Source organism: Sorghum bicolor, chromosome 9, assembly GCF_000003195.3.
Source record: "Sorghum bicolor cultivar BTx623 chromosome 9, Sorghum_bicolor_NCBIv3, whole genome shotgun sequence".
NCBI lineage: Eukaryota > Viridiplantae > Streptophyta > Magnoliopsida > Poales > Poaceae > Sorghum > Sorghum bicolor.
In genome coordinates this window covers 25,604,185-25,631,059 of record NC_012878.2, presented here as the reverse complement: position 1 = coordinate 25,631,059, position 26,875 = coordinate 25,604,185, and the positions used below count along the sequence as shown (strand labels likewise).

At 44.3% G+C, this 26,875-nt stretch overlaps 1 protein-coding gene across 1 annotated transcript; it reads right to left on the bottom strand.

Moving 5' to 3' along the window:
• Positions 936-15,329, bottom strand: LOC8066758 (flavin mononucleotide hydrolase 1, chloroplatic). The gene is made up of 8 exons (XM_002439504.2): positions 15,024-15,329; positions 7,543-7,874; positions 6,974-7,049; positions 5,453-5,504; positions 5,196-5,310; positions 5,062-5,132; positions 1,422-1,509; positions 936-1,339 (listed from the first exon to the last, which is right to left on the bottom strand). The coding sequence occupies exons 1-8, from the start codon at positions 15,327-15,329 to the stop codon at positions 1,198-1,200; spliced, it is 1,182 nt and encodes a 393-aa protein (XP_002439549.2). The 3' UTR covers positions 936-1,197.

Sequence of the window (26,875 nt, the reverse complement as noted above, 5' to 3'; positions counted from 1 at the left end):
TAATATGGTATACTTTAATACAAATTTTTCCGTAACTTTAAATTAGTTAGAAAAAATAAATTTTATCTGCAATTAATTACAGATAAAATTTGATTTTTCTAACTAATTTAAAGCTACAGAAAAAATTGTACTAAATATATCATATTATATATTCATTATGTAGATCTACTCATGCGGAGTCCAACAAAATTAGATTTTCTATTTTATGATTTTTCTATGGTTTACTATGATTTTTCAAAGATTATACGGAAACAAATAGGGAAAAAGAAAAAGTCAAAACCACAGTTACTGTACCAAAACCAACCATAGCAAAACCAACCACAGTTACTGTAGGAAAACCATGGTTACTGTAGTAAAACCGCCATCAAAAACCGTCTGAGGGGGTGAGTTGAACGGATTTTGATAGTTCAAGAGGTAAATTAGACTGTTTCATAGTTTAGGGAGTAAAATAGACACCACCCATAGTTTAGAGTTTAGAGGGTGATGTAGACTTTTTCCCTGAATTAATCAAACAAACTAGCTTCAGTGCCACCTCTTTAAAGAGTACTAGAGGTAGGTTGAAAGATGTGTTAGCCCCATGATCTTATCGTTATGCTACAGCCTGCGGGGCTCACACTAGACACGCCTCCTACCCCACAGGTACTAATTATACGTTAGGGTCATCGAGTCTATCAATGAATGTGCTGCCGCCTACATGATTCTATCTCATGCCCTACTTGGACGGCGGTAGATGAAACTTATAACATGTCCACTAGATCTTTGTCTAGCAGTCGAACGATGATGGGTTGTAATCCATACATAAAAAAAAAGGTTGTAAAATTGCTTTGACATTTCTTTCTAGGGCAAGATTGAGCTTTTTTCCTAAGCTCCACGCAAAAATAGATAGGTAATTATAATTTGTAATAAACACTCTTCAAACTTGATGAACATTAACCTGAATTAAAGTTACAGAGCTTTATTGGCTGACTTTTGACAGCATATGTCTGTGATAATCTTTTTGCCTCTACTAGCTGGCAACAATAGGCTCTTCATTGGCAGAGAATATATGTGGTTAACATATCAGTTATATTTGATAGAGAATTCAGATGAGAGTACAATAATTTATTGGCATAGCTCACAAAGAAAGAGCACTATATACTATGCACATTTGTATTGTGGTTTGGTTGAGCATAAGACAAGATAGGGCACAACACAACCTTATTGTACTTGTGCTTCACCTTCGCAAACAAGAGGAGGTAATTCAACTCCCAGAGCACACAGGTCCTCCTGTAGTGCCTTAGCACTCTTAAACTGCAACCCAATCATTCCTACACTAAGAGCTGCTTCAACGTTTAACATCCTGCAGTGGTAAAAATACAAACATGTTAAGGAAAACACAACACTGGTAAAACAATACTAGAGCTGCATCAACAAAAACTAACCTATCATCAATAAAAATGCAGCTTGCTGGATCAACATTGAGTTGATCCAAAGCTTGAAGATAAAACTCGGGCGAAGGTTTGCGCTTTCCTGAATGGTGTAGTGTAATGATCAATCCACAAAATAAAGGAAGCATTTTCATTAAGCAGCTATCATACAAGATTATAATGGCCTAGCAAACATAACAATGAACTGGTACCCTAGTGCCCTGCTTGACTGATAATGCCCAAACCAAAGTACAAAATTAGTGCATTCCATCTCTATATTCAAATTTTAAGACCAATTCAATGGTTAATAAAAAAACTCAGCCTGTAGAAAGACATAAACTAGAATTTATTTATCTTGACTAGCAAGATGCCACAGAGAGAAACATCAACAAAGCTCCCAGTTCAGCTCTGTAGCAAGGAAGAAGCATAGGCTTGGAAGTCATGAAGCTACAAAATGATAGCCAATTTTCTATCATCAATCTGGCTATGCCACTATGCTATGGATAATTACAGCAAATTGTCTTATATAACTGTCCCACATACTACCTTCGTCCCAAAAGAATGTCATTCAAGATTTGGACTATGTCAAACTTCCTTAAATTCGAATAGATTTATGCAAAGTCAAACTTTCTTAAGTTTGACCAGGTTTATAGAAAATATTATCAACATTTATATCTCCAAATAGATTTATTATGAAAATATTGCATGATTAATCTAATGATATTTCTTAAGCATCAAACTATAAGTACGTTTTTGTATATATTTGGTCAAACTTAAGATTCGTCGAAACCTCCAAAAATGAGAATAACATTCTTTTTGGGATAGAGGGAGTATATAATTAATATATATTGATGGTTAGGCCATGCTTGTGTGCTCAAGGAAAATACAACTCGGTTGTCCACATTTAATTAAGGGCCCGGTGAAGGTTCAGGCTATCCACCACTGGCCGGTGCCACGCTCGGCGCGGGCGGTGCGCGGATTCCTCGGCTTGGCAGGCTACTACCGCAAGTTCGTCCACGACTACGGCACCGTCGCCGCGCCGCTCACAGCCCTCCTAAAGAAGGATGGGTTCTCTTGGTCCGAGGAGGCCGCGGCGGCTTTCGACGCCCTCAAGGCCGCGGTCACCTCGGCCCCGGTCCTCGCCATGCCGGACTTCAACAAACAGTTCACCGTCGAATGCGACGCATCGTCACATGGGTTCGGGGCCGTGCTGGTCCAGGAGGGCCACCCGATCGCTTTTTTCAGCCGAGCGCCCTCGCCGCTTATGAGCGGGAGCTCATTGGCCTCGTCATGGCCATCAGGCATTGGCGTCCCTATCTTTGGGGCCGTCGGTTCCTCGTCAAGACCGATCACTTCAGACTCAAGTACTTACTGAATCAGCGGCTCGCCACCATCCCCCAACATCACTGGGTGGGGAAACTCTTCGGCTTCGATTTCACCATCGAGTACAAGCCCGGCAAGGCGAACACCATGGCTGATGCCCTGTCGCGCCGCGACACGGAGGAGACAGGGGCGGTGCTGGCCCTGTCCGCCCCGCGCTTCAACTTCGTCAATCGTCTGCGTCAAGCACAACTCGCCGACCCAGCTCTCGCAGCATTAAAGGCGGAGGTGCAAGCAGGGAGCCATGGCGCACCCTGGACTATCATCGACGGCATGCTGCAGTTTGTCGGGCGGCTCTACATCCCCCCGGCGTCGGCTCTCGTGCAGGAGATCGTGGCTGCGGTGCATGAGGGCCACGAAGGCGTACAACGAACACTGCACAGGTTGCGCTGAGATTTTCACTTCCCTAACATGAAGCAGGTCGTGCAGGACTGGGTGCAGGCGTGTCTCACGTGCCAGCGCTACAAGTCAGAGCATCTGCACCCTGCGGGACTGCTCTTGCCGCTCCCTGTGCCCTAGGGCGTGTGGACTGATGTCGCCCTCGACTTCGTCGAGGCACTACCTCGTGTTCGCGGGAAGTCGGTCATCCTGACGGTGGTTGATCGCTTCAGCAAATACTACCACTTCATTCCACTCGCACACCCGTACTCCGCCGAGCCTGTCGCCCAAGCGTTCTTCACCGACATTGTTCGCCTTCACGGCGTCCCGCAGTCCCTGGTGTCGGACCACGACCCGGTCTTCACCTCCCCTTTCTGGCGTGAACTGATGCGCTTGCTGGGCACGAAGCTGCACATGACCACCCCGTTCCATCCCAAGTCGGACGGGCAGTCCGAGGCGGCCAACAGTCATCATCATGTATCTGCGCTGCATGACTGGAGATCGCCCTCGGCAGCGGCTCAAGTGGCTCACATGGGCGGAGTTTGTTTTCAACACTGCTTATCAATCTTCACTGTAGGACACTCCTTTTCGCATCGTCTACGGGCGTGACCCCCCCACCATCCGCTCCTATGAGCCGCGGCGGTCGCCAAGAGCATGGAGCGTGCGGAGTTCCTTGCTGATATCCGTTATCGCCTTGAACAAGCGTAGGCGGCTCAGAAGATGTACGACCGAAAGTACCGCGCGGTGTCGTACAAGGTGGATGAATGGGTCTTACTCCGCCTGCGCCTCCGCCAGCGCGCAGCCGCGTCCATGCTCCTGGAGAACACCGGCAAGCTCAAGCCACGTTACTACGGGCCTACAAGGTCACTGAAGTCATCAATGAGGTCGCCGTCTGCCTGGCCTTGCCTCCTCGCGCGCGTCTGCACGACGTTTTCCATGTCAACCTGCTCAAGAAGTTCCATGGCGATCCACCGACGGCACCTCCACCTCTGTCGACCCTACACCACGGCGCGGTGACTCCTGAGCCTGAGCGCGTCATCAAGTCCCGTTTGGCTCGCGGTGTGGAGCAAGTGCTAGTACAGTGGAAGGGAGCATCGGCTGCCTCGGCAACATGGGAAGACAGGGAACCATTCGCCACCAAGTACCCCGGACTACAGCTCGAGGACGAGCTGCCTCTCAACGGGGGGAGAGATGTCATGTGCGGGAAAACGTACACGCGGCGTCGCCGTGCCCACGACGTGCGCAGGGCCACGGAGTGCGCGGCGCAGGCACGGCAGGAGATCAACGAACCGGTCAAGATCGACACCAGTGGCTAGAAATCGCCAGGATTAGCTTTGTTTCCAGATTTATAGTTTCCTACTTTTAGTTGCTGTTTTCAGGAGCCATCGGAGATCGACACCAGTGGCTAGAAATCGCCAGGATTAGCTTTGTTTCCAGATTTATAGTTTCCTATTTTTAGTTGCTGTTTTCAGGAGCCATCGGCTCAGCAGTGATGGCCGCATGCCTTATATTTGTGTAACCCAAACGTTGAAGGGTTAAGCAAGATCAAACAACTAAACTCTCTCTTCCTCCCTCGAGTATTCTCAAGCCAGAAGCCGAGAGGGGCATAACCTCTGTTCTGGAAGACACGGCACGAGACTACGAGCTACGTAGTCGAGGGCCGGCTACCCTAGATCACCAGGCCCTTGACACTTTCATTACCAAAGGTGGCAGGGTAAAAAAATTACCATACAGATTTTAGGACTTGCTTTGAAATGTTAAAACTGAAACTATTGAACTAGACAATTAATTGGTCCCTACAACTATGGAAACAGCATGCAAAAGTTACTGATTATTTGAAAATGCATCTCAGGAAACATTTTCGTACTTTATATAGAACAAAGATACAGAGCATTACCAGTTTTACAGGAACAAAATGTCCAAGACAAATACTTTGAGAGCTTTAGCTTATCCTCAATTAATTGGTACCTATAAAACATATCTCGGGATCATGCAGGATGAACAAACATGCCAACAGGAGCTAACACTCACCATACTGGATAATTTGTAAAAGCATGCATTTCATAATTATTTTTCTTCAAACAGCAAAGAATATCTTCGATGCCATCAATGTATTCATATGCTCTCACCATGCACTCTTTTAGACCTGCAAGGCATTAAGATGGATTAGAACTACCAACTTCTTTTAGGTCAGTAAAATAAGAACCAAAAAACCATGTTCAATTTTTATCGAAAGCAGTCTTCTGAAAGGGGATACCACAGTGACATTTCTGCTTTGACCTTCTCACCTTCCAAATCAAACGATCTGCCATCATTGAAGAACTTTTTGGCCAGCTCATTCTGGAAGCAACAATAGAATCACAAAAACATGATCTCCTGTTTTATGGTGCCCGAAAATTTGTATGTAGCACATTTTTGCATATCTTTTGGTCAGGATTAGGAGTACACAGAGAGCACAGAAGGTTAAAATGTTGAAAACATCAGATATTCTGTTGTTTCCATTATCTTTTTTTAAAATTATTGTGACACTGCAGATGCAAAGAAAACAGATAAGCAGTTTCACTGTTACAATGTAAAAAAGATATTTTTCACTCTAACTGAAATAAATAGAGTACAAAAGTTCTTGAGAAAAATCATACAAGCATCTGAATGCTACAGCTCAAATCATCAGTTCAGCCAATAATCCTAAAGCTGAAAGTGTTTTTTCTGGAAACCAACAAACGGGAAAAGGAGAATGAAGTCTCTCTCCTCGCGACTCGGGTGACTCAGGTGACATGGGAGACCCAAGCCATGGCGATGAGGGTGGCGTGGTCACAGGACCGGCCACACCACGTAAGCTGGGAGGGTCCGTTTGAGCATGGACTGGGGTTCAGCCAGCTTTGTTTACCGTGGATGCGACCTAGGTCTCGACTCCTCCACTGTTGCTAACCTTCGGGCCATGGCGGATTCCGGGAGGGACGGTGCAGTCTCCTTTTGAGGTCTCGGTCCCCTTGTCCTCACCCTCTCCACATCTCCCATCCCATTGTCTCGTCTCGTCTGGTGAGGGCGGAAACCCTAGTGATTCCTCACAAATCGCGGCGGAGGGGCGTACGGAGGTCCGGGTGCGGCTTCCGCACGGGGTATGTGACCATCCCGATGAGGATTTGAGTGCTTGTCTCGCTCATCTTTGGAAGCATAGCGAAATTTATCATTAGTGAAGTAGTTTGGATCTGTAAAATTTGCCTTTGTTTACATAAACTCTGCGAAAGGGCTCCTAGCTGAGTTGGTTAGGTGGCTTGAGTAGCACTTCTCAGGTCCTAAGTTTGACTCCCCGTGCGAGCAAATTTCAGGTTAGAAAAATCTCCTCATCTGTCCCACGCCAAAACACAGGTCTAAGGCCTAGCCCCAGTTGTGGTCGTTCTCACATGGGCTACGGTGCTGCTATGTATGGGTGGGGCAGGGGTTCACGGGTTTTCTCGACCTATGTGAGAAGGTCTTCTTCTTAATGCAATGCCCAAGGGCAGGGCTGTCTTACCCCTCACAGGTTGAGTTTTTTTTTCTTTACTATGATCTGAATGATTCTTTACAATGTTCTCAATAATGGATCTCTGTATGTAGGAAGCAAGAACAGTGAGTATGAAAATCATTTCAGGCAGGATTAGTCCAGCATGTATTCCTATGAACAAAGAAAAAAATGGCACGCATGACTGATTTAAGACCAGATAATGCAAGATCAAATGAACATCAAGCATACACCACTAGCACACATACGACACATACAAATACGACACATCTATATCTGAGTAATAAGTCAAGCATCTAGAACTTACCTCATCGATCAGTCCTTTCTCAAATTCTGACCAAGCCGTTGGATGCTTGCTTTCTAGTAGTTCCTTCATGGACATTCTGCAAAAAAAACAGAGATAGACAGCTGATAATGTAATGCAATAATCACAAACATCAGCACAAAGGCATGCTGGCACTGGACAAGTGTCTGAACTACACTTTACTGGCATAATAAAGCAAAAGGACGTACAGAACGAAAGGTACAAAATGGTTGGTAACACCAAATCACATTTCAGCCATGCTATTTCATCAATAAATTTACAGGATACCATATGGACTAACCAGGTCAGGTTAGATTTTGTAACATTACACCGAACCAATCCTTTCAGCTAGCACTAACACAGTTCGCAAATTCTCCACCGACAAATCGTTCACGAATACAATCCACCACAACACCACAGACAGAAACACCTTACGATATACTACTCCGTAGAACCCAACATGCATTTCGTCGAACACCTGAGCGGCACACCTTAACCCACCCCACCCCACCCCATCCGACAGTCATAGCCCAAACAAAGTAAACGAGGAGAGCCGGGGGCATGTACGGAACTGAAAGAAGGCGGGGATGCGGTGGTAGAACGGGTCCCGGACGAGGGTGTCCATGACGTCGAACAGCAGCACGGGCAGCTTCCTCGGCCCGGCTGCCGCCTTAGACCCGGCGGCCACGGAAGCGGCGGTAGAGGACGACGACATGGAGGGAGCAGGCGGCCGCTGCGAGGAGCAGGCGGACTTAGCGAGGAAGGCGAGGGAGGGAGCACGAGGGAGCAGCGAGACCATGGATGAAGGCGACAGAGAAAGGAGTAGTAGAACCAGAAAAATATCCGATCCGACGGCGATGCAAATGACTAGGGTTGCCGTGAAAATTGAGAAAACAAGGCCTAACTACGACAATCTCGATCGCCTAGGTCGTCCAGTGGTGTTTTTCTTCCACCGAATTAGGCCTTGTTTAGATAAAAAAAAAATTTAAATTTTGGCACGGTAGTATTTTTATTTTTATTTGATAAACATTGTCTAATCATGAAGTAATTAGACTTAAAAGATTCGTCTCGCGATTTACAGACAAAATATACAATTAGTTTTTATTTTCGTTTATATTTAATGCTCCATGCATATGTCGCAAGATTCGATATAACAGTGAATCTTGAAAATTTTTTGGTTTTTTTAGTGAACTAAACAAGGCCATGTTTCATCGACCAATCATGCATATAAGCAACCTCAAAACAACACACAGCACGACTTTGTCAAAAAAACACGGCACGGTGGATGGAAGGACACCCGCAGCCATCATAATTCGGAAGATACGACACGCATGGATCGCGGAAACAGAACAAAGAAACTCATGCTTTATACAAATGGGCTGAATCTCCAAGACCGAGTCTTCTCTGGCCGTCTACCGTGCCTTATTGTCAAGCCTAAACAACACGGCCCAGATCCAGCCCACTTCTCTCCAATGCTTCTAGTCGAATTGAGCCAAGCTGCATGGCGCGCGGTGTGTGCGAGGCATGTGTACGTTGCAAGCAGTCTCATCCACTGACGTGCCACCAGCTGCACGTCCCAGACAATGCGTCCACACTACGAAAGCAATGGCAGGACCTTCTACGGCTTGGCTCCTAGAACAGACACGCGTTGGTGTCGCTGTTGACCTGTCGTGTCGCCTCGCCTCACACACGTTGACCTAGCCTGGCCTGGCCACGCTAGTTTAAGGGCCTGTTTGGTATAGCTTACAACAACTTCATAAGCTGTTGTGAGCTGTTTTTTTGTTAAATACTTATTTCTAAAACAACTTCACGAGTAAAGTTGTTTTTCTTCTTCTCTTATAAAGACATGAGTTGGGATAAAGCTGAAAAAAGTAGCTTATTGCAGTTCTCTCTCTCATTTCTCTCTCATATATGCATGAAGTAGTTGGTGAAGCTATTTCACCTAATATTTTTTTCTAAAATAGCTCAAATCAATAAGCAATTTTTGACAGTATGCTTCTACTATTTTATCTCCTTGTTTTAAAGTTTGTAGTTTTAGACGTAAATCACATTAATAATAAGGAGGAACAAAAAGAGTAGAATATAAGACAAACGAGATTATACCTCACGGTAAACATGAAAGATTTGATACCAATTGATGAGTACAAGCCCGATCTTCCGAGAGGTAACTGGTAAGTTTTGTAACAGAACCGTCCAATTTATAAGAGATTAAGCTCTACAGCGACCATTTGCATAGTCAAACTATTAGGCTTAAGCCCATATAATCTCGGTAGTCCGTGAAATCTCGAGGGATTTCAAACCATATTTCGCACATACAGCCAAGATTGTAATAAGTTCAGCGGTCACCATCCACAAGTACATCCAGTTCGCAACAATCAAAAATTACATCGGAGTTCAAAGATCGTTATTACAACCCAAGTTCAAAAGTAGCGGAAGCAATTAAGTTTCGAAATTACACACACTTAGTCTGTTACAGTGCCATAGTCTGATCATTCCCACAACAGCAAAAGAGGAGGTAGAGTGACCATTGCTCTTGGTCTAGTCATCACCCATTGCTGGGTACAAGCAGTGGATGCAATACCCATAGTACATCTGCCCATCTGCAAAACAACATGGGAATGAAACCCTGAGTACGAGAATATACTCTGCTAGACTTACCCATCGTAAACTAAAATAAAAGACTCTTCAAGGACCATGAAGGCTATATATATTGGGATAGTTGGACCCTTTTTGCGTGAAACCTTTACTCATCTAAGAATATATTTAGAACCCCTTTTGCTTTTATTTAGCTCAAGTTAGGTATTATTACCTACCGTCTAGGTTAGCACCTGTACTATCACACACAGATGTTTCAATATGATAGTACCATATCATAGCATTCACAAATCATCATATATCGTAACCCAAGTGTTTCATAGTCTTTATTACGAGGACGAAGCTCAAGTCAAGTGCTCACTATCCAGGAGCGATGGCGATTCGAATCGATTTCTGACCAGCTGGCGATTTATTCCCCGCATAAACCACACTCACTAATCAAGTGAGTTAGAAGTCACCGTATTACACTATCCAGGACCAATTCGTGGGTTCGACAGGCACCGCCCGTACCCGAGGACTGTTCCAGCGACCGAGGTATCCAAGGTATACCAAGGTTGTGCGCCACGCCCTCGTCGTTCTCCTCAACCATCACCAATACAGCGCGTACATCGGGCCGATTCCCAGCCCTAGATAGTGTTTAGGCTTCACGGTCGGAACGACTTATCCTTACAGCTAAGTGTGGGGCATGCGTTCAACATGACAAGAGGGCCGTTAACGATCGGTCCTTAATCGACACAGGCGGGGGCACTATGGTCAACACCACCATAAGACCCTACCCGATCTTAGTTTCCTTTCCACACTTGGTTACTTCTCACCATAGCATCAGACAGCTAGACATTTAGGTATCCACCTATATCTCGCAGGTGACAGAAAATCAGCCGACTTCTACCGCTCTGAGCAAGCTAAGCATAGACTTTGAGCCTATCTACTTAGGACAAGGTAGATAAACAGGTGGTGAATCTAAGGAGTAACTATGCATCAACGGTATCAAGCAACTCCTATTACTTAATGCAACAAGGTAATTCAATAGGATATAATAAAGTAAGTTAGCAAGAAACAGGGAGACCTAGAATACTTCGAGGCTTGCCTTTCTCGAAGGTGCTAGGCCTGTGATCCGGGCACTCCTGCAGCTCTCCTTCCGGCTTTGGTCCTTCCAGAAGTCCCTGCTCCGGCGTCTCCTCCTGCTCCTCAGGTTATACCTCGTTCTCCTGCGAGCCTATATAATGTGTATGCACACACATAAGTGGTAGTGCAAGATGATGCCCGAGGTGTAGTGCTATGCAAGTCAAGGTAGGATGATCATGACATGGTGTTGACACTTGCTAACACCACTTGGATACTAGGTTGTCATCCCTAGCATGACACTAGAGTGTACTAAGGTATTTATGAATATGAAGGCTCTCTAGAAAATAATCTATTCTATCCGCAAGCGCACAGATACAATACCTCATTGTAGCATTTCACCAGGAAAAATATTCCGGGTATCGTTATTTATATTTTGCTTAAGAGAATGGTGAAAACGAAAATAGGGGTAAAATCTATCAAGGCATATACTAGAGATAAACTTGCAATAACATGATTACTAATGAGAAACTCGTCACACAGTCACTTGCTTTAACAGGGGGTAAGCCATAATAATAAAGATAATGAAATATAAGCTCATGGGTAAATAACACAGCGATTAGAAATAGACTACTCCACATAAATGTAAGGTGACGTCGGATTAGCTAGAGAATGGATTCTAAGTATCTACTACCTACTAAGTCACAATCTACTCTAGGCATCTACAAGATCATATATAGCCCAAAAGATTCTTTATTTATGTATAAGGAACATTGCTAAAGTAAATCAGAACATAGCAAAACTTACTCCGCAATACAAAATCTGCCTGTCCTACTGACGGAGGGTGGACTATATAAGAATCAACGAAGCTGTCATAATGACGAACTACCACACGACCCGCCCAATAGGATACATTTGCAGGTAAATAATATCTAAGCACCACGCCCACATATGATCTACCACTTAGCTCCCTCGAGTCAAGAGCTAAGCGCTTTGCAAACTTATACATGAACTCATTATCAATCATAACTATATCAAATATAGAACTAGAACAAACTAAGAACATAATAAATAGAGACATAATGCAATTAGAATAAAGTAGTAGAGAAAGATATGAAATAATACCAATCTTTATTGATGAAGATCCAAAATCCAGAGCGTAATGCTCTACTTCTCTAATTCTATCTAATCAATCCGATAGAACTTGAAGGAATTGAGAGTAGCTAATTCTAATTCTCTGCGGGAGAGAACATCCTAAACCCTAACTTTGATGGCTTCCTCTGATAATGATTTCTCTTCCTCCCTTGGGGTGGAGAGGCCTTGCTTATATAGCCCCCTCAAATGAATGTGGGCCATGGGATCAAACCGACCTTAATCGCACGGTTTTCCTTGAAGATTAGAGGCGGTGGAGCATGATCCGCGTGACCTGGCCTGATTGGCCACTGAGGCTAGGCGGGCGCCCAAGGGGGTTGGGCGGGCGCCCTGTCCCCGGCCCCGTCTAGCCTCCCGTTCGCTCCCGTGGCTTCTTGACTCTTCTAGGTTGAGAAAAATTGCGCGGCACGTAATTATCTCGTTGTAAACCTGACGTGTGGGCCTTCTCTCCATATTTCCTGATAACCCCCTACAAAAATAGACAAACACCAAAACTCGTGGAATTCTGTCAGATAAAACCCTAATTCTAGGTGTTTGGTGCATATTGATCCTTTTCCATGTTTAGTTGACGGTTGAATTTGGCACTTAAGGACCGTCAACAAACTCCCCCAAGCTTTCCCTTTGCTCGTCCCTGAGCAAACAGCTAAACTCAGATGGATCAGGAGTTGCTTCGATGTTTTCTTTCCTGACAGGCATACATGCTTTCACATAAAAATTCTCCCAGATTAGAGTGAAGTGTCATGGAGCTTAGTACCTGCACTTAAGTCTTAAGTAATTGAAAGACAAAATAATTAAGTCAAGCACTATTCCTCCTGTCTATACTTCACCTTTGTTCTGGAGTTTTGCATACGTTTTCAAAAATAAAGCTCAGAGTTCCTAGCTATGATACTCTCAAATCTCTCTATATATGGTATTTGTGGATCCTTACCTAAAATGTCACTTACCTATAACTAAGAGAATGTTTATGTGGAGCTCATAGGTGTGAAAAACAGCTCATACATATGTTGTCTAATCGAGCCATGGATCCGAAGGAACTCAGCATATAATTAAATCAAGATGTGCATGTGTGGTGGAGTAAATGATATTAATGGTGAAAATATATAAGTAATGATAAAACTTACTTCTCATTGCTCCTCATATTGCTATCTCTCCTCCTCTCTTGATCTTTGCTTTGGGAGAGCATGAGCTATCCTTTTCTTTTCTCTCTTTTTTTTCAGGCTGTCGGACACTTGTCCATTTTTTTCGCTCAAGTGGGCATCTTTGTACCCCCTAATTCTACTCCGAACACTTGTCTATTTTTACCTCTCGTCTCACTCTTTTTCTTTCTTTTTCGAGGTTCCGGGCACTTGCCCCTTTTTATTTCCTCGCATATTTTTGCATAACCCATGCCTCTTCTGCATTGAATCTTTTTGGAGAGAGAGAATAACAACACTTGGGACAATGAGTGATAATATTTTTAGCAATTTTAATGAATAGTGGTGGATGGTGTAGTAGATGTGTGCAAGTGAATATCTTGATTTAATCACATGAAAAGCTCCTAAGGGTCTACACAGCTCGATCAAACTCAATGTGAATATAAGTAGCAAAAGATGTTATAACAAGTATGGTTGTGGTAGGAATTTTGTCATGCTAGGAACTCATCATGTGATTTGTGTTTTCAAAATAAATCTCTAGAACTTAGTGCAGTAAGAACAAGATAAATAGCAGCTCAAACTTTATATCATGCCTTTCTCTTACCTAGACTTTAGTTTTAGGTTCATACTCCCATAGATATTAAATTTCAAGTTTTAGCATTTCTTGGGAGAACTCTAAAATGAAAGCTAGGTACTTGAAAGTAAGTAAACAGAGCAATTGTTCATCATTTCCATCATGCATCTTTTTGGTTTGTTTTTTTATGAAATATTAAAATAGAAAAATAAATAAGAAAAACAAATAAAAACTTACTCGGTAAAATGGGGAGGAACTCCCCCAAGCTGGATGTTGCTGTGTCGGTCCTACTTAATGTTCCAGAATCGCATCATAGTGGTGATGTTGTCGTTCATCGTCGTGGTGTCTTGCCTCAGTCCTTGTACTGCAGTGGCGTGGTCCTGGTTCCACTTTTGTTGTTGTTCTAGGAGTCGTCCATGTTCTGCTTGCCTATCTTGGATGGCGAGAAGGGTGTTGTCGGTGCAGTTGAAGAAGGTGCCGGCCTCTTGGTAGTAGTCGCCGGAGAACACATAGGAGGCGTCGGAGTACCTTCGTGCATCAAATTGGGGCTGGGGCCTAGACCCTGAAGCTCCAAACGGATCAGTGAAGTACCTGCCTGTATGGAAAGGCGGGTTCGCCCACTGGTGATCTGGGCCTTCTGGCCACGTCTCTTGTGTTGGCTCCTGCGTCTGAGCATGTTGAACCCATGGGTCCCAAAGAACTCGGGGTTTGTAGTTGCGATAATGTAGGTGCGCTGCTTCTTCTGGCCCGGGATCAGCTCCATACCAGGTGCGTTCTTGATGGGTGGCCATCCTTTCGGATGCCACTCGCTGTGGGGCTCTCTGGTTTACCGGTGCCACTGCAATCTCAATCAAATAATTTTGAACGACATAGAGGCCAAGGTTCAGGTTAGGTAACCGAATCTTGCCTTTATTATCGTACAACATATACATTACGTTCCGTTCTTTTTCAACATCTGAGCTTGTCTAAATGTGTCATAGCCATGATAAATTCGTAACTCGTCAATGAATTCCAATGACGAGTTTTCTAGCAAATTGAGACTAGAGGCTAGACGAGTGATGAGTGAAGTACAACCGACAGGTCCCTGAAGACTAGGTATACTAAGCCAATGAGAAACCAAAAGAGTAACAGGTGAAGTGGGTGTTTTATTTATAGCAGCATAAAGAAGTTGCAAATCTCCTACTCTGACTTTTCTATTATCATCGCAGTGGAAAAGGTTATACCCGAGCCATTTGTGGAACATCCGGAGAGTAGGATGTTCCATGTCACTGGTTTGGGCTTGAACATAGTATTCATCCCTAGAAATCTCCCTCCAGAACTGGTGCCTCTCAAAATTTGGCAAGTCGGAGTCAATGTCCAGGATGCATCTTGAAGAGAAACCGAGATGGTCGCTCAGTTCTCTCCAAGACAACATAATGTCCTGTTTGAACATCTAAAAAGCGATTCCCCCCTCATAATGTTGCAAAGTGTAGAGAAATTCAAAAATGAGAAGATGGGAACCCAGCTCAGTTATGTCCCAAAAGTTTGTCCATCCCACCATCCGGAAAATCAAGTCAAATTCGGTATCCATACTTATTTCTGTCAGCAGGATAGGATCGAGAGTGGGGGTGTGAATGAACTCCCTGTTCTTCAGCTGCTGGAGAACTTCCTTCTCCCTGCGGATCTTCAATCCAAGGTCTCCTGTCTTGACGAGAACCTTGACTCGTGTACCAGACGAAGATGATGGAGCTTGCAGGGGCGTCAGGTCGATGCTCATCTCTGATTGGTGCGAGGAGAGTCGGGATGAACTCCTCGTACCCATGTTCTTGAGGGCCTTGCTCACACTCTTCATCTTCTTCAACATCCTGCAGAAAAATTGACACAAACGAAAACTCGTGGAGAAATGTGAGAGAAAAATGTCAGTGGTTAGCCGTCCAAGATGTTAGTCGTCCAGGGGTTAGTCGTCCGAGACAAGTTTTAATTTTGGCAGCACTTCCCCCTAAGCAACTTTTAATTCCGCTTTGGACAGCGGGATCACTACTTACTAAATAGACCTTGCTCTCACTCAAAAACTTCCAACCTCTCTTCCACTCTTCTCTTCCCCTCTACTCTCCTTCTCACTTCACTACTAGAGCTCCTTCTCTAGAAATTGAAAACTGAAGTTTGCGTGGTTTTCTGGAATGCTTGTGTGATAAAGATGGAGGCAGGAGGTGACCTTTTATAGGAGGCTGGGGGACAGGATGGTGGAAAATGTCTGGTGAGTGGAGAATTGTTGGTGGATCAAATAATGTGATGAGATGTGTGTGAGGTATGGTGTATGACATGTGGGACCCAAGGGGTGTGGGTCATGCTTCTAGAAGGTTAATATAAATAAATATAATGCAGGAAAAACTATGAGAATTAAAACTTATTGACACCGTTTTTGGACACGTATCTTTGGACACGTATTTGGGAGTTAATGAAGTATAGATCGGCAGGCGAAAAAATGGTAACTGGTTGACAAAAGAGTTGCCGATGAGGATTGATACCGATGATGAAACGACAGAATGTGGCCAAGTCCAGGAGTGGTGATGGATCCATGCCGATGACTGATACTGATGGTTGTCGATGGCTATGAAAGATGATTTGCCGATGATCACAAAAGGAGGCGCAGGAATTGTCGATAGGGTGGTGATGGTGTGCCGATCGGTTGTGGTGGATAAATTAATGTTTTCCATAGTTATTAGAGTTTGTTTTGCATACGGATTCCGTTCAATTTGGAATTCGAGCCTAGTCGTGTCTGATTGTAACTCTTTTGGACATGGTATAAATGTAGACCCCGTAGCAATGTAAGAAACACACAATCAATCAAATACAAGTCTTTACATATATTCCAGCATCTACTTTTTCGACGACTTCGTCAACTTGCATATTTTCTTTTTACTTACGAGTTCTTAGGAATTCATCGAGTGAACCTTGGCGAGTTCTCAAGTTCCGCGTGAATACCTCTTGGCCGTGGCATTCGGGCGTATCGCTGTTGTCGGGACCAAAGTATTCGAGTTATCACCTTTGTCGATTGTAAGGTCAAATCGGCTGGCACGCCTTAACATCAAATCGGGTATTAGCCCTTTGTGTTTGCAGATCTACTTTTGCATCAACATATTTTTTGGCACGCCCAGTGGGACCCAGATTCATTATCAAGATCAACATGTCGAACACTGATTTTGACTTGGAGAACGTTATCCCCGTGACGGAAGCCAATCTCAGAGATGAACAGAAGCAAGCTATGGCAAAGGCTATGGAGGACTACAAGCAGCTATGCTTGAAATCCTTCAGTATCAACAGGAGCGGTGAGGTGATCCAAAAGGAAGCATTGCCGATGCCTCGGCAAATCACTTTTGAAGCTAATCCTGGTAAACTACAAGAGATGGTTGACAGTGCTATCAATCGTGCTCTAATCAATCAATCTAGTGTGCTGTCTAGTACAGTTTTCAATGCTGTCGCTAGGACTTTCAAAGAAGGACAAGTACCACCAGCTTATGTGGGCCCGGCCTATCATCAGCCAGGATCATCATCAGTTATGGCTCCATCGGCTACTCAGGCCGTTGCGAGTACGGAAGTTACTTCTCCTCCAAGCACATTAGAGATGACTAATGGGCAATCTACACCGATGACGACTAATCCATCAATATCAGAGGGACAAGTTCAACTTGCTACTGATCTATTAGCATCAGCAATGTTGGGATCTGTGTTCAAGAATTATCAAGTTCCTCCCAACTGGTGGGGATATGGTATGCCCCCGGACTCTGGTGCAAATAGTTCCAGGACATCTCAAGTGGCTGACATGACAGGCAAGGCCCCTATGGCATCAGCACCCCTAGTATCGCCAATGACTCAAAATCCCTAGTATTCTACAACTACAACTGCAAGGCCTTTTACTGGGAATTCTCAGATGCCAACTTTCCAGATGCCTAATACATCGGTGGATCCACTGCCGACGTGTCAAAGGTTTATGACACAGCCAGGGTATGTCAATTCAAAGATGATGCCCAATTATCAGCCATCGGCAGGGCCTAAGCCGATGAATGTTAACAATGGATGGACAGGGTAGTTTGTCTTTCCACAAATACCTCAGCAGAATCATCAGGCTATGGGATTTCAGCAGGGACCAATGCAACCTGGGTTTCAGAATCAAGGATTGGTCAATCAGCCGATGAATCTTGCTCAGCAAGTTGGTGGCCCACAGGCGGTGGCTAATGCTATGTTCCCTGGAGATCGTGCACCACAGAGACACATAGAAGCTTATCAACAGGTGCCAGATCCACAACCCGCTCATCGGTAAGATGTCGATGCCTATTGGGCCGATAAGATAGCTGAAGTGATGAGAGATCAGTTTGGGATAAAACCCAAAGTCAATACTTATTCTTATCGGACACCGTATCCTCCTGCATATGACTTAATCCCGCTTCCAAATCGGTACAAGGTGCCGGATTTCACCAAGTTTTCTGGACAGGATGACACGTCAACCATAGAACATATTAATAGGTTCATCATCCAGTGTGGGAGGCTGCTAATAGAGATGAGTTAAGGGTTCGTTTATTCTCATCATCTTTGTCTGGATCGGCCTTTACCTAGTTCATTTCATTACCTCCGAACTCAGTGATTACCTGGGCCGATCTAGAAAAATAATTCTATAAATACTTCTTTTCTAGTGTTCATGAGAAGAAGATTACCGATTTAGTCAGACTAAGGCAGCGCAATGATGAATCGGTTGAAAGTTTTGTGCAAAGGTTGCGAGATGTTAAGAATAAATGCTATAGTCTGGTTCCGGATGATTGGCAGCTAGCCGATTTGGCTTTCCAAGGATTGTTGCCACACATTAAAGACAAGTATGCCTCTCAAGAGTTTGAAAGTCTGAGTCATTTAGTGCAGAGGATTTCTGACCAAGATATCAAAGCTTTTGAACCTAAGAGAGCATGGAACAAAAAGGTGTCATTTGTCGATGAGGCAACAAGCTCAGATTCTGATGAAGAACTAGTCATCGGCTTGGCAGAGTGGGTGAAGAACAAAAAGTCGATGTCTTGTCCCTTTGGCCACAAGGAGCTAGAAAAGTTTGCTTTTGATATTACTAAGGCCGATAGGATATTTGATTTTCTGCTTCAGGAGGGGTAGATTAAATTATCACCAAATCATGTGATCCCATCGGTAGAAGAGTTGAAAAAGATTAAGTACTGTAAGTGGCATAATGCAACATCCCACAGTACAAATGAGTGCAAAGTGTTTAGACAACAGTTGCAATCGGCTATAGAGTTTGGGAGGATTAAATTTGACAGATCCAAAACTCAGAAGCCGATGAAGATTGATCAGCATCCTTTCCCCACGAATATGCTAGATGCTAAAGGAAAGACCAAAGTCTTGACATCAGAAGCGGCTAAGAGAAGCGCATCGGTAGATCCCCAGCATCAGATCACTGCCGATGACGCCAGGGGCAAGGGCTTAATCCAAGAAGGCACCAGCTCAGGTGTTGATGCAAAAGCTGATCTGCAAACACAAAGGGCTAATACCCGATTTAAACGTTAAGGCGTGCCAGCCGATTTGACCTTACTATCGGCGAAGGTGATAACTCGAATACTTTGGTCCCGACAACAGCGATGCGCCCGGATGTCACGGCCAAGAGGTATTCATGCGGAACTCGAGAATACGCCGAGCTTAAGTCGACGAACTCCTAAGAACTCGTAATAAAAAGGAAAATATGACGAAGTCGTCGAAAAGTAGATGCTGGAATATGAGTAAAAACTTGTGTTTGATTGATTAATAGATCTTTCATTACAAGGCCCTAGGGTCTACATTTATACCCTGCTCAAAGAGCTACAATCAAACACGACTAGGACTCGAATTCCAAATTAAATAGAATCCGTATACAAAATGAATTTAAATATCTATGGAAAACATAAAACTATCCTCCCGTGACAAACCGGGACATCACCATAGGTCAATCGGCAACCTTCACGTTCTCCTTCCGAGTCATCGGCAGACTTCTCATTATAGTCATCGGCAAAGACTAATGCTGACCATCAGCACGAACGCGTCACCACTTCTGGACTCAGTCACATTCACCTGTCTCTTCATCGGCAACCGTCCTCATCGGCAACTCTCCTGCAGATTAGATACTGTTGCCCCATCTGCCGATCTATACTTTACCAATCCCTGGGTACGTGTCCAAAAATGGTGTCAACACATGCCCCCCAATTTTGGAGTATGAAATCATTAATGCTCCGAAATTCTCTACAGTAATGATGCCTTTCCGCAATTAATTCTCCCAATTTGGTAACCGACCGTTTAAATCTGAACAACCTTGGCCCGATTCTCCTGCAGGTTCCTCGAACTCCTCAACCTCCTGAACCGGATCTCTCCACTTTATGCGCCCATCGGCAATATTACCGTTAGAGGAAAGTGCCGATGGACCGACCAAGAAATCTTGCACAGTGGAATATCTCCAGATCACGACCGCTTTCTGTCAAATCACCTGCGCAATCCCTTGATTATCGTGCGAACAGTTACCATATCCACCTGAGTATTCTCGGATTTCACGGATACGGCGAAGAGATAAGTCCAATTTGCCCTTTCCCATTTTGTCCTATAAATACTTCCTTCTCGGGTACTCCTTCTCCATCGCATCATTCTACAGCCCCAACTCTGCTTTCCTGGCGGCGGCACTGTTCGAGAGCTCCAAGAACTCTAACAAGAACTTCCTCCAACAACTCCCAACTTTTCGATCTTCTCCCCTACGAGGAGATGGCCATCAACTTCGTCGTTCCTGAGGTCAGCGTACTGTCCTTTTTCTGTATTTTTACTGTACCCCTGTTCATCCGAAATCTTCCTTACCAAATCCTTTTTCTTTTTGTTCTTCTTTTCGTTCCCAAAAATTTCTAGGATTTTGCTGACAAGATCGTTATTCCTACCGATCAACCCCATCTCCAATGCCTTGGTCCACTAGGGAACTTGGATCCCACCGATCTCATAAATGCAGAGACAAACAGAATCCCTTTCTGAACCGAGAATTTTTCTCTAGATCTATGGAAAGACGCCTTCCGTTCCTGGCCCAGTCCTACCAAGGGATGGAAGGATTGGATTCTAAGAGTCAGTAATTCAAATGAAGTCCAATGGGGTGAACGGAAATTAGATCAGTGCATTAGACTGTCTCTTGCCGATATGGAGAGAAATGAGTCGCTACTAATAGCTGCCTCATACTTCTTGTAAGATACACTTAATGCTTTCGTGTTTGGCCATGGCCCTGCTTCCCCTACACTTGCCGATGCTCTCATGCTCACCGGTTTAGACATATCCACTGCCGATACCACCCACCTGTTGGACACCAAACCCAGTGCTAAGGTAGAAACCCGTGCTATCGGCGGTTGGTCAGGGTATGTTCAGAAGTACCGCCGAACAGGACCTGTCAATATAAAGGAACAGACCACCTTCTGAACATGTGGTTAGATAAGTTTGTATTCTGTGGTCGATCGGCAGGACCAACTTCTGTCTACCTATCGGCAGCAGAAAGGTTAGCTAATGGTGGCCGATTTCCTCTTGGCAGATACCTGCTCGGCTCTACTTATCACCTCCTCCATCAAGTAGCCCACAAACTACTGCTTGGTCAATCCATCGGCAACTTAGGGGGTCCCTGGTGGTTCATCAATATGTGGCGTAGTCTTCACATGCACAAGCGCCTTGAGTTTGACCTTTTTGCTCAGCGCTTCCCTAGAGATATACCGAAGATTATGAACTGGATGAGGAAGAATCGGCAACTCGTTCCCCTCTGAACTTTGGCGAAGCCGTCATAGTTTTGCCTGGCACAGGTGGTAACGCAGACCAGGTCAGCCGATTCTTCCAAACTCTGTATGAGGGTTTGACCAGGGAACAGCGGGCATGGATGCCTTATGAAGACCCAGACACCAGATTCCCTCTGACTTTCCACCCCTTCAATGATGCTCTCAACAAGGATCGTGAGGTGATGATGGCAATTATCACCCCTAGAGCTATACCGGTGAACTTCTTTCGCAGTGGGAAAACTTCTAACCTGACTTATGAGTTCTACAATCCATCGGCATTAGCTCGTCAACTAGCTTTCGGCCAACTGCCGATTGCACTTTGCTACGCCGATGTGATAAGGCCGAGAGAGATTATCACCAGCCATCTGGAATGGATCAGGGTAGCCCAACTTCCACCAAACGTCGATACAGATGTTGATCTATCGGCTTGGATCCCAACTCTCTTCATCACTCAGGCATACAAACAGTGGTGGGAAGAATGGAAAGAGCACCTGTTCTGCAGATCGGCTCTTACATACCGTGGCATGATCGACCCTCAATACAAAGTCCCCGATAGCACTGTAAGTACTTCCGAACCGATGTTTCAATCATTTCATTTTCACTTTCCATCAGTATCTTACTTCCTTGTTGTATGCAGGTCGATGACACACCCCCATTGGTCAGTAGGAGTGGCAAGCCGATTGAGCTCCTTCCATCAGGCCCGATCTCTTTGATCGGCAACAATGCTCCAACCCTGGCTGCCATAATGCATCGAGGTGAGCGCCTCAAGAAGGTCACCACCAAATGAACGAGAACATCCCCATCGGTGGCTGCTACCGCCCTGGCACAAGCCTTCAAGGTACATTCTCTAATTCTTTTATTCATACCGATCTCATTCTTATACCTATCACACTTGTACTCATAAAACTTCTTATTGTTGTATCAGCACACCAGTACATCGGCAAAGACCAGAAGTACGACTGCCGATGCCCCCCAGTCTAGTCAACCGAAAAGAAAGGGTTCCAAGAGTACCAGATTACAAGCAAAGCGTCAGAGAACAGCAACGCCTTCTCCTCCCCCAGTGTCTCCAATCCCGGTAGAATCATCTCCCTCTTCTCCAGAAATCCAAACACAGCAGATTCCATCTCCTCCTCAGTCACAAGAAGAACCCCAAGTGGAAGAGCTCCAGCCAGAGGTACCTCAGTCAGAAGAAATACCGGCTCATGTACACGAGCAGACCACCGATCAGCAAGCCTAATCATAGCATCGGTAGTCTCCTCGATCCAGACAAGCACCGCACCTCCTCAAGGTAATATACTTTCTATTTACTGCCGATGAACCTATTTTTCCACTTTATTAATCACTTCTATCAATCTTTCAGCTAACATAGTTTCATCGGCAATCCCAGCCGATCAGCCCGTGGTTCCATCGGCGTCATCCAGTCAGAGGCGAGAGATAGCCCTGAAACAAGTAAGTTACCCAATCTCTATCTGTATTGTTTATCAGTACTTGATCATAGAATAACTTATTTTATTTTCCTTTTCAGGAACAGGACTCTCCTGACAGCTTGTTCTCCTTTGCCATCGACATCTCTGAGGATGAAGGCGAGGAGGCAAGTTCTTCTCGAGCTATTGGAATCTCATCGGCAGAAATCAGAGCAAAGTTAGAAGAATTGTCGGCCCTCCTTCATCAAGACATGGCCCAATTGGTCGACGACTCCGATTCAGCCAAGGCCTTGTTCAAGACTCTCAGAGGCCAAATTCCTGCCGATGCCGAGGAGATCCTCTTCAAGGCTGCTCACTTAGAAAGTCGGCAGCTTCAATATCAAAAGGCCGCTCAACGCCTTGCCGATAGGGTTAATCATGCCCAACTCTCAGAAGAGATGATAAAAGTGAAGCTCCTTGCCGATGAAAAGCACAAGAACATTGGCATCTTGAAATCCTCGGGAGATATATTGAAGCACAAGATTTCTGACCTATCGGCAAAGAGAGAGGCCCTGTTGACAGAACTCAAACAGGTAGAAGAAGCTTTGTCCCAAGCTCAACAAGAAGAAAGCCAGCTGCCTGAGGCGATCAAGCTTCTTGAACAAGAGCGAAATGTCGAAGCTCACAAAGCACTGCAGATGAAGAAGAAGTTGAAGCCAGTGGAGGGCTCTGCCGATGACGACATGGAGATAGAAGAAGCCAACTAGATCCATCTGCGCGCCATATCGACGATCCAGGCTTTGTTAAACATGTGAATTCTTCGTCGGCGGCATATTTGCTCTTTTCTTTTTAAACACTCCTAATATTTTGGTCTAGCCAATAGGACTGTTATCGGCACCTTTTAAAACATTAAGTCCGGCCCTAGATACACTCTTGATTCAGCCGATAGGAATGTTATCGGCACTTAAACTTTCATGCATCAAGCCATATGCTGGGGTAATATCTCTTTAAATATTTGCCGTTCAATGCCCTGGGAAATTCAACTCCTTCGAGAGTTTCTAAGATATAGGCGTTGCTAAGAGCAGATCGATTTATCCGATAGTGACCCTCCCAATTGGGAGACCACTTCCCAAATTTTGAACTTTTAGTCTCGATCGGTAAGATTAGTTTCCACACTAAGTCTCTATCGGCAAACTCCTTAGCCTTTACCTTCTTATCATACCATCTGGCAACTCTCTTCTTATTTTCTTCTATACTTATGAAAGCCCTTAGCCGATGCCCTGCTAGATCATCACACTCGTCTGTCATCAAAGTAGTATAATCATCGGCAGTCAATTGATCTTGAAAAGATAGTCGCCTAGACCCGGTCTTAATTTCCCAAGGTAACACTGCATCATGTCCATACACCAATTGATAAGGTGAAACTTTGGTCGACCCATGACAAGCCATCCGATATGACCATAAAGCTTCATTCAACAATGTATGCCACCTCCTAGGATTTTCTTCAATCTTTTGTTTAATAAGCTTGATAATTCCTTTGTTAGATGCTTTGGCCTGCCCATTAGCTTGAGCATAATAAGGAGAAGAATTTAATACTTTAATTCCCATACCGATTGCGAACTCATCAAACTCCCCTGATGTAAACATAGTACCCTGATCGGTAGTAATTGTTTGAGGAATTCGAAATCGATAAATAATATGCTCCTTCACAAAATCAATCATACTGGCCGATGTAACTTTCTTCAAAGGAATAGCTTCAACCCATTTGGTGAATAATCGGTGGCAACCAAGATAAACTTATGTCCTTTGCTGGATGGCGGATAAATCTGGCCAATCAAGTCAATAGCCCATCCTCGGAACGGCCAAGGTTTGATGATAGGATTCATGGCCGATGCGGGTGCTCTTTGAACATTGCCAAATTTCTGACATCCTTGACACCCCTTGAAATATTTAAAGCAATCTTCAAGTATGGTTGGCCAAAAATACCCATTCCTCCTAATCATCCACTTCATCTTAAAAGCCGACTGATGTGCTCCACATACTCGTTCATGGATTTCTCCCATTAAACTTTTAGCTTCATCATCACCTAAGCACCTGAGAAGAATCCCATCAATGGTTCGATAATATGATTTATCTTCAAGGAGCACATACTTGGTGGCTTGAAACCGAACACGTCTCTCAACTTTCTTGGATGGATCCTTTAAATAATCAATGATTTCTTTTCTCCAATCATTGGCACTGATTGTCGATATCGCGTTTAACATGGGCTTATATCCCGACGCATGCTGAGCCAACCGATTGGCCTCTTCATTATGCAACCGAGGAACATGCTCTAATCGGAAATCCTTGAATTCCTTTAACAGTTGCGTACTTTTTTCATAGTAAGTTATCAAGACCTCGCTTCGGCATTCGTAGCTTCCAGCCAATTGATTTATAACTAGCATAGAATCTCCGAAGACGTGGCTACAATCGGCAAGGAGAACTCATACTTCCTTCCCCGAGGGGAAATTAACACTATATCGATTCCTGCCCCCCGGTCACACGTGGATCCATCAAAGAAAAGCGTCCAAGGTACAATTTCCAAAGTCTCCACTGTACCGCAATGTTGAGTTACGAAATCGGCCATAACCTATCCCTTAACTGCTTTAGCCGATTCGTAACGCAAATCAAATTCCGACAGTGCCAAAATCCACTTACCGATCTTGCCACTCATAATCGGCATAGACAGCATATATCGTACAACGTCATCTTTGCATATAACAGTGCATTCAGCCGATAACAAATAGTGTCTCAACTTAATACATGAGAAATAAAGACACAAACATAACTTTTCAATGGCCGAATACCTGGTCTCAGCATCGATCAATCTCCTGCTTAAATAATAAATCACATGTTCCTTCCCTTCAAATTCTTGAATTAAAGCCGAACCGATGACCATACCATCGGTAGATAAATATAATCTGAAGGGCTTTCCTTGCTGAGGTGGAATCAGAACTGGAGGATTTACCAAATAATTCTTGATTTCATCTAAAGCCAACTATTGCTCTTTTCCCCATACGAACTCTTGATCGACTTTCAATTTGAGTAAAGGACTGAAAGCACGAATTTTACCAGACAAGTTAGATATAAATCTCCTGATAAAATTTACCTTGCCGATCAAGGACTGGAGCTCAGTTTTGTTGGTAGGAGCAACTATTTTGCTGATAGCATCAATGGATATCCTACTAATTTCAATCTCCCTTTGATGCATCATGAAACCAAGGAATTGCCCTGCCGATACACCAAATGCACACTTATTGGGATTCATCTTTAAACCATGCTTCCTTGTGCATTCTAACACTTTTCGCAAATCGGCAAGATGCTTTGTGAAGTCTCCAGACTTAACCACCACATCATCGAAATAAATTTCCACCAGCTTGCCGATGAACTCATGAAATATAAAATTCATAGCCCTTTTATAAGTAGCACCAGCATTTTTCAAGCCAAAGGTCATGACTATCCATTCAAACAACCCAACATGACCAGGACATCTAAATGCAGTCTTTGGAATATCTTCTTCAGCCATGAATATTTGATTGTATCCTGCATTGCCATCCATAAAGCTGATAATCCGATGTCCAGCCGCAGCATCAACTAGCAGATCGGCAACTGGCATTGGGTAGCCATCCATCAGTGTAGCTTTATTGAGATTCCTGAAATCAATGCAAACCCGAAGCTTTCCATTTTTCTTGTAGACTGGAACAACATTCGAAATCCACTCGGCATACCGACACTACCGAATAAATTTGGCCTCGATAAGTTTAGTTATTTCAGCCTTGATATCAGGAAGAATATTAGGATTACATCGGCGAGCTGGCTGTTGATGTGGCCGAAATCCAGATTTGATAGGCAACCAATGTTCAACAATCGATCAGTCCAAACCAGGCATCTCAGTATAATCCCAAGCAAAGCAATTTTTATATTCCTTTAACAAATCGGTTAAATGCTGCTTACACTCAGAATTTAACTTAGCACTAATAAAAGTAGGTCTAGGTTTATCACCACTACCTATATCTACCTCTACTAAATCATCGGCCGATGTGAATCCCTGGCCCAATTTTCCATCATCGGCGAACCTGTCCATTAAAACTCCTCGTCAGAACCGACTGCTTGGATCTGTGGAATCTCATAATCGGCAACTTTGAGGAAATCCTTCTCCC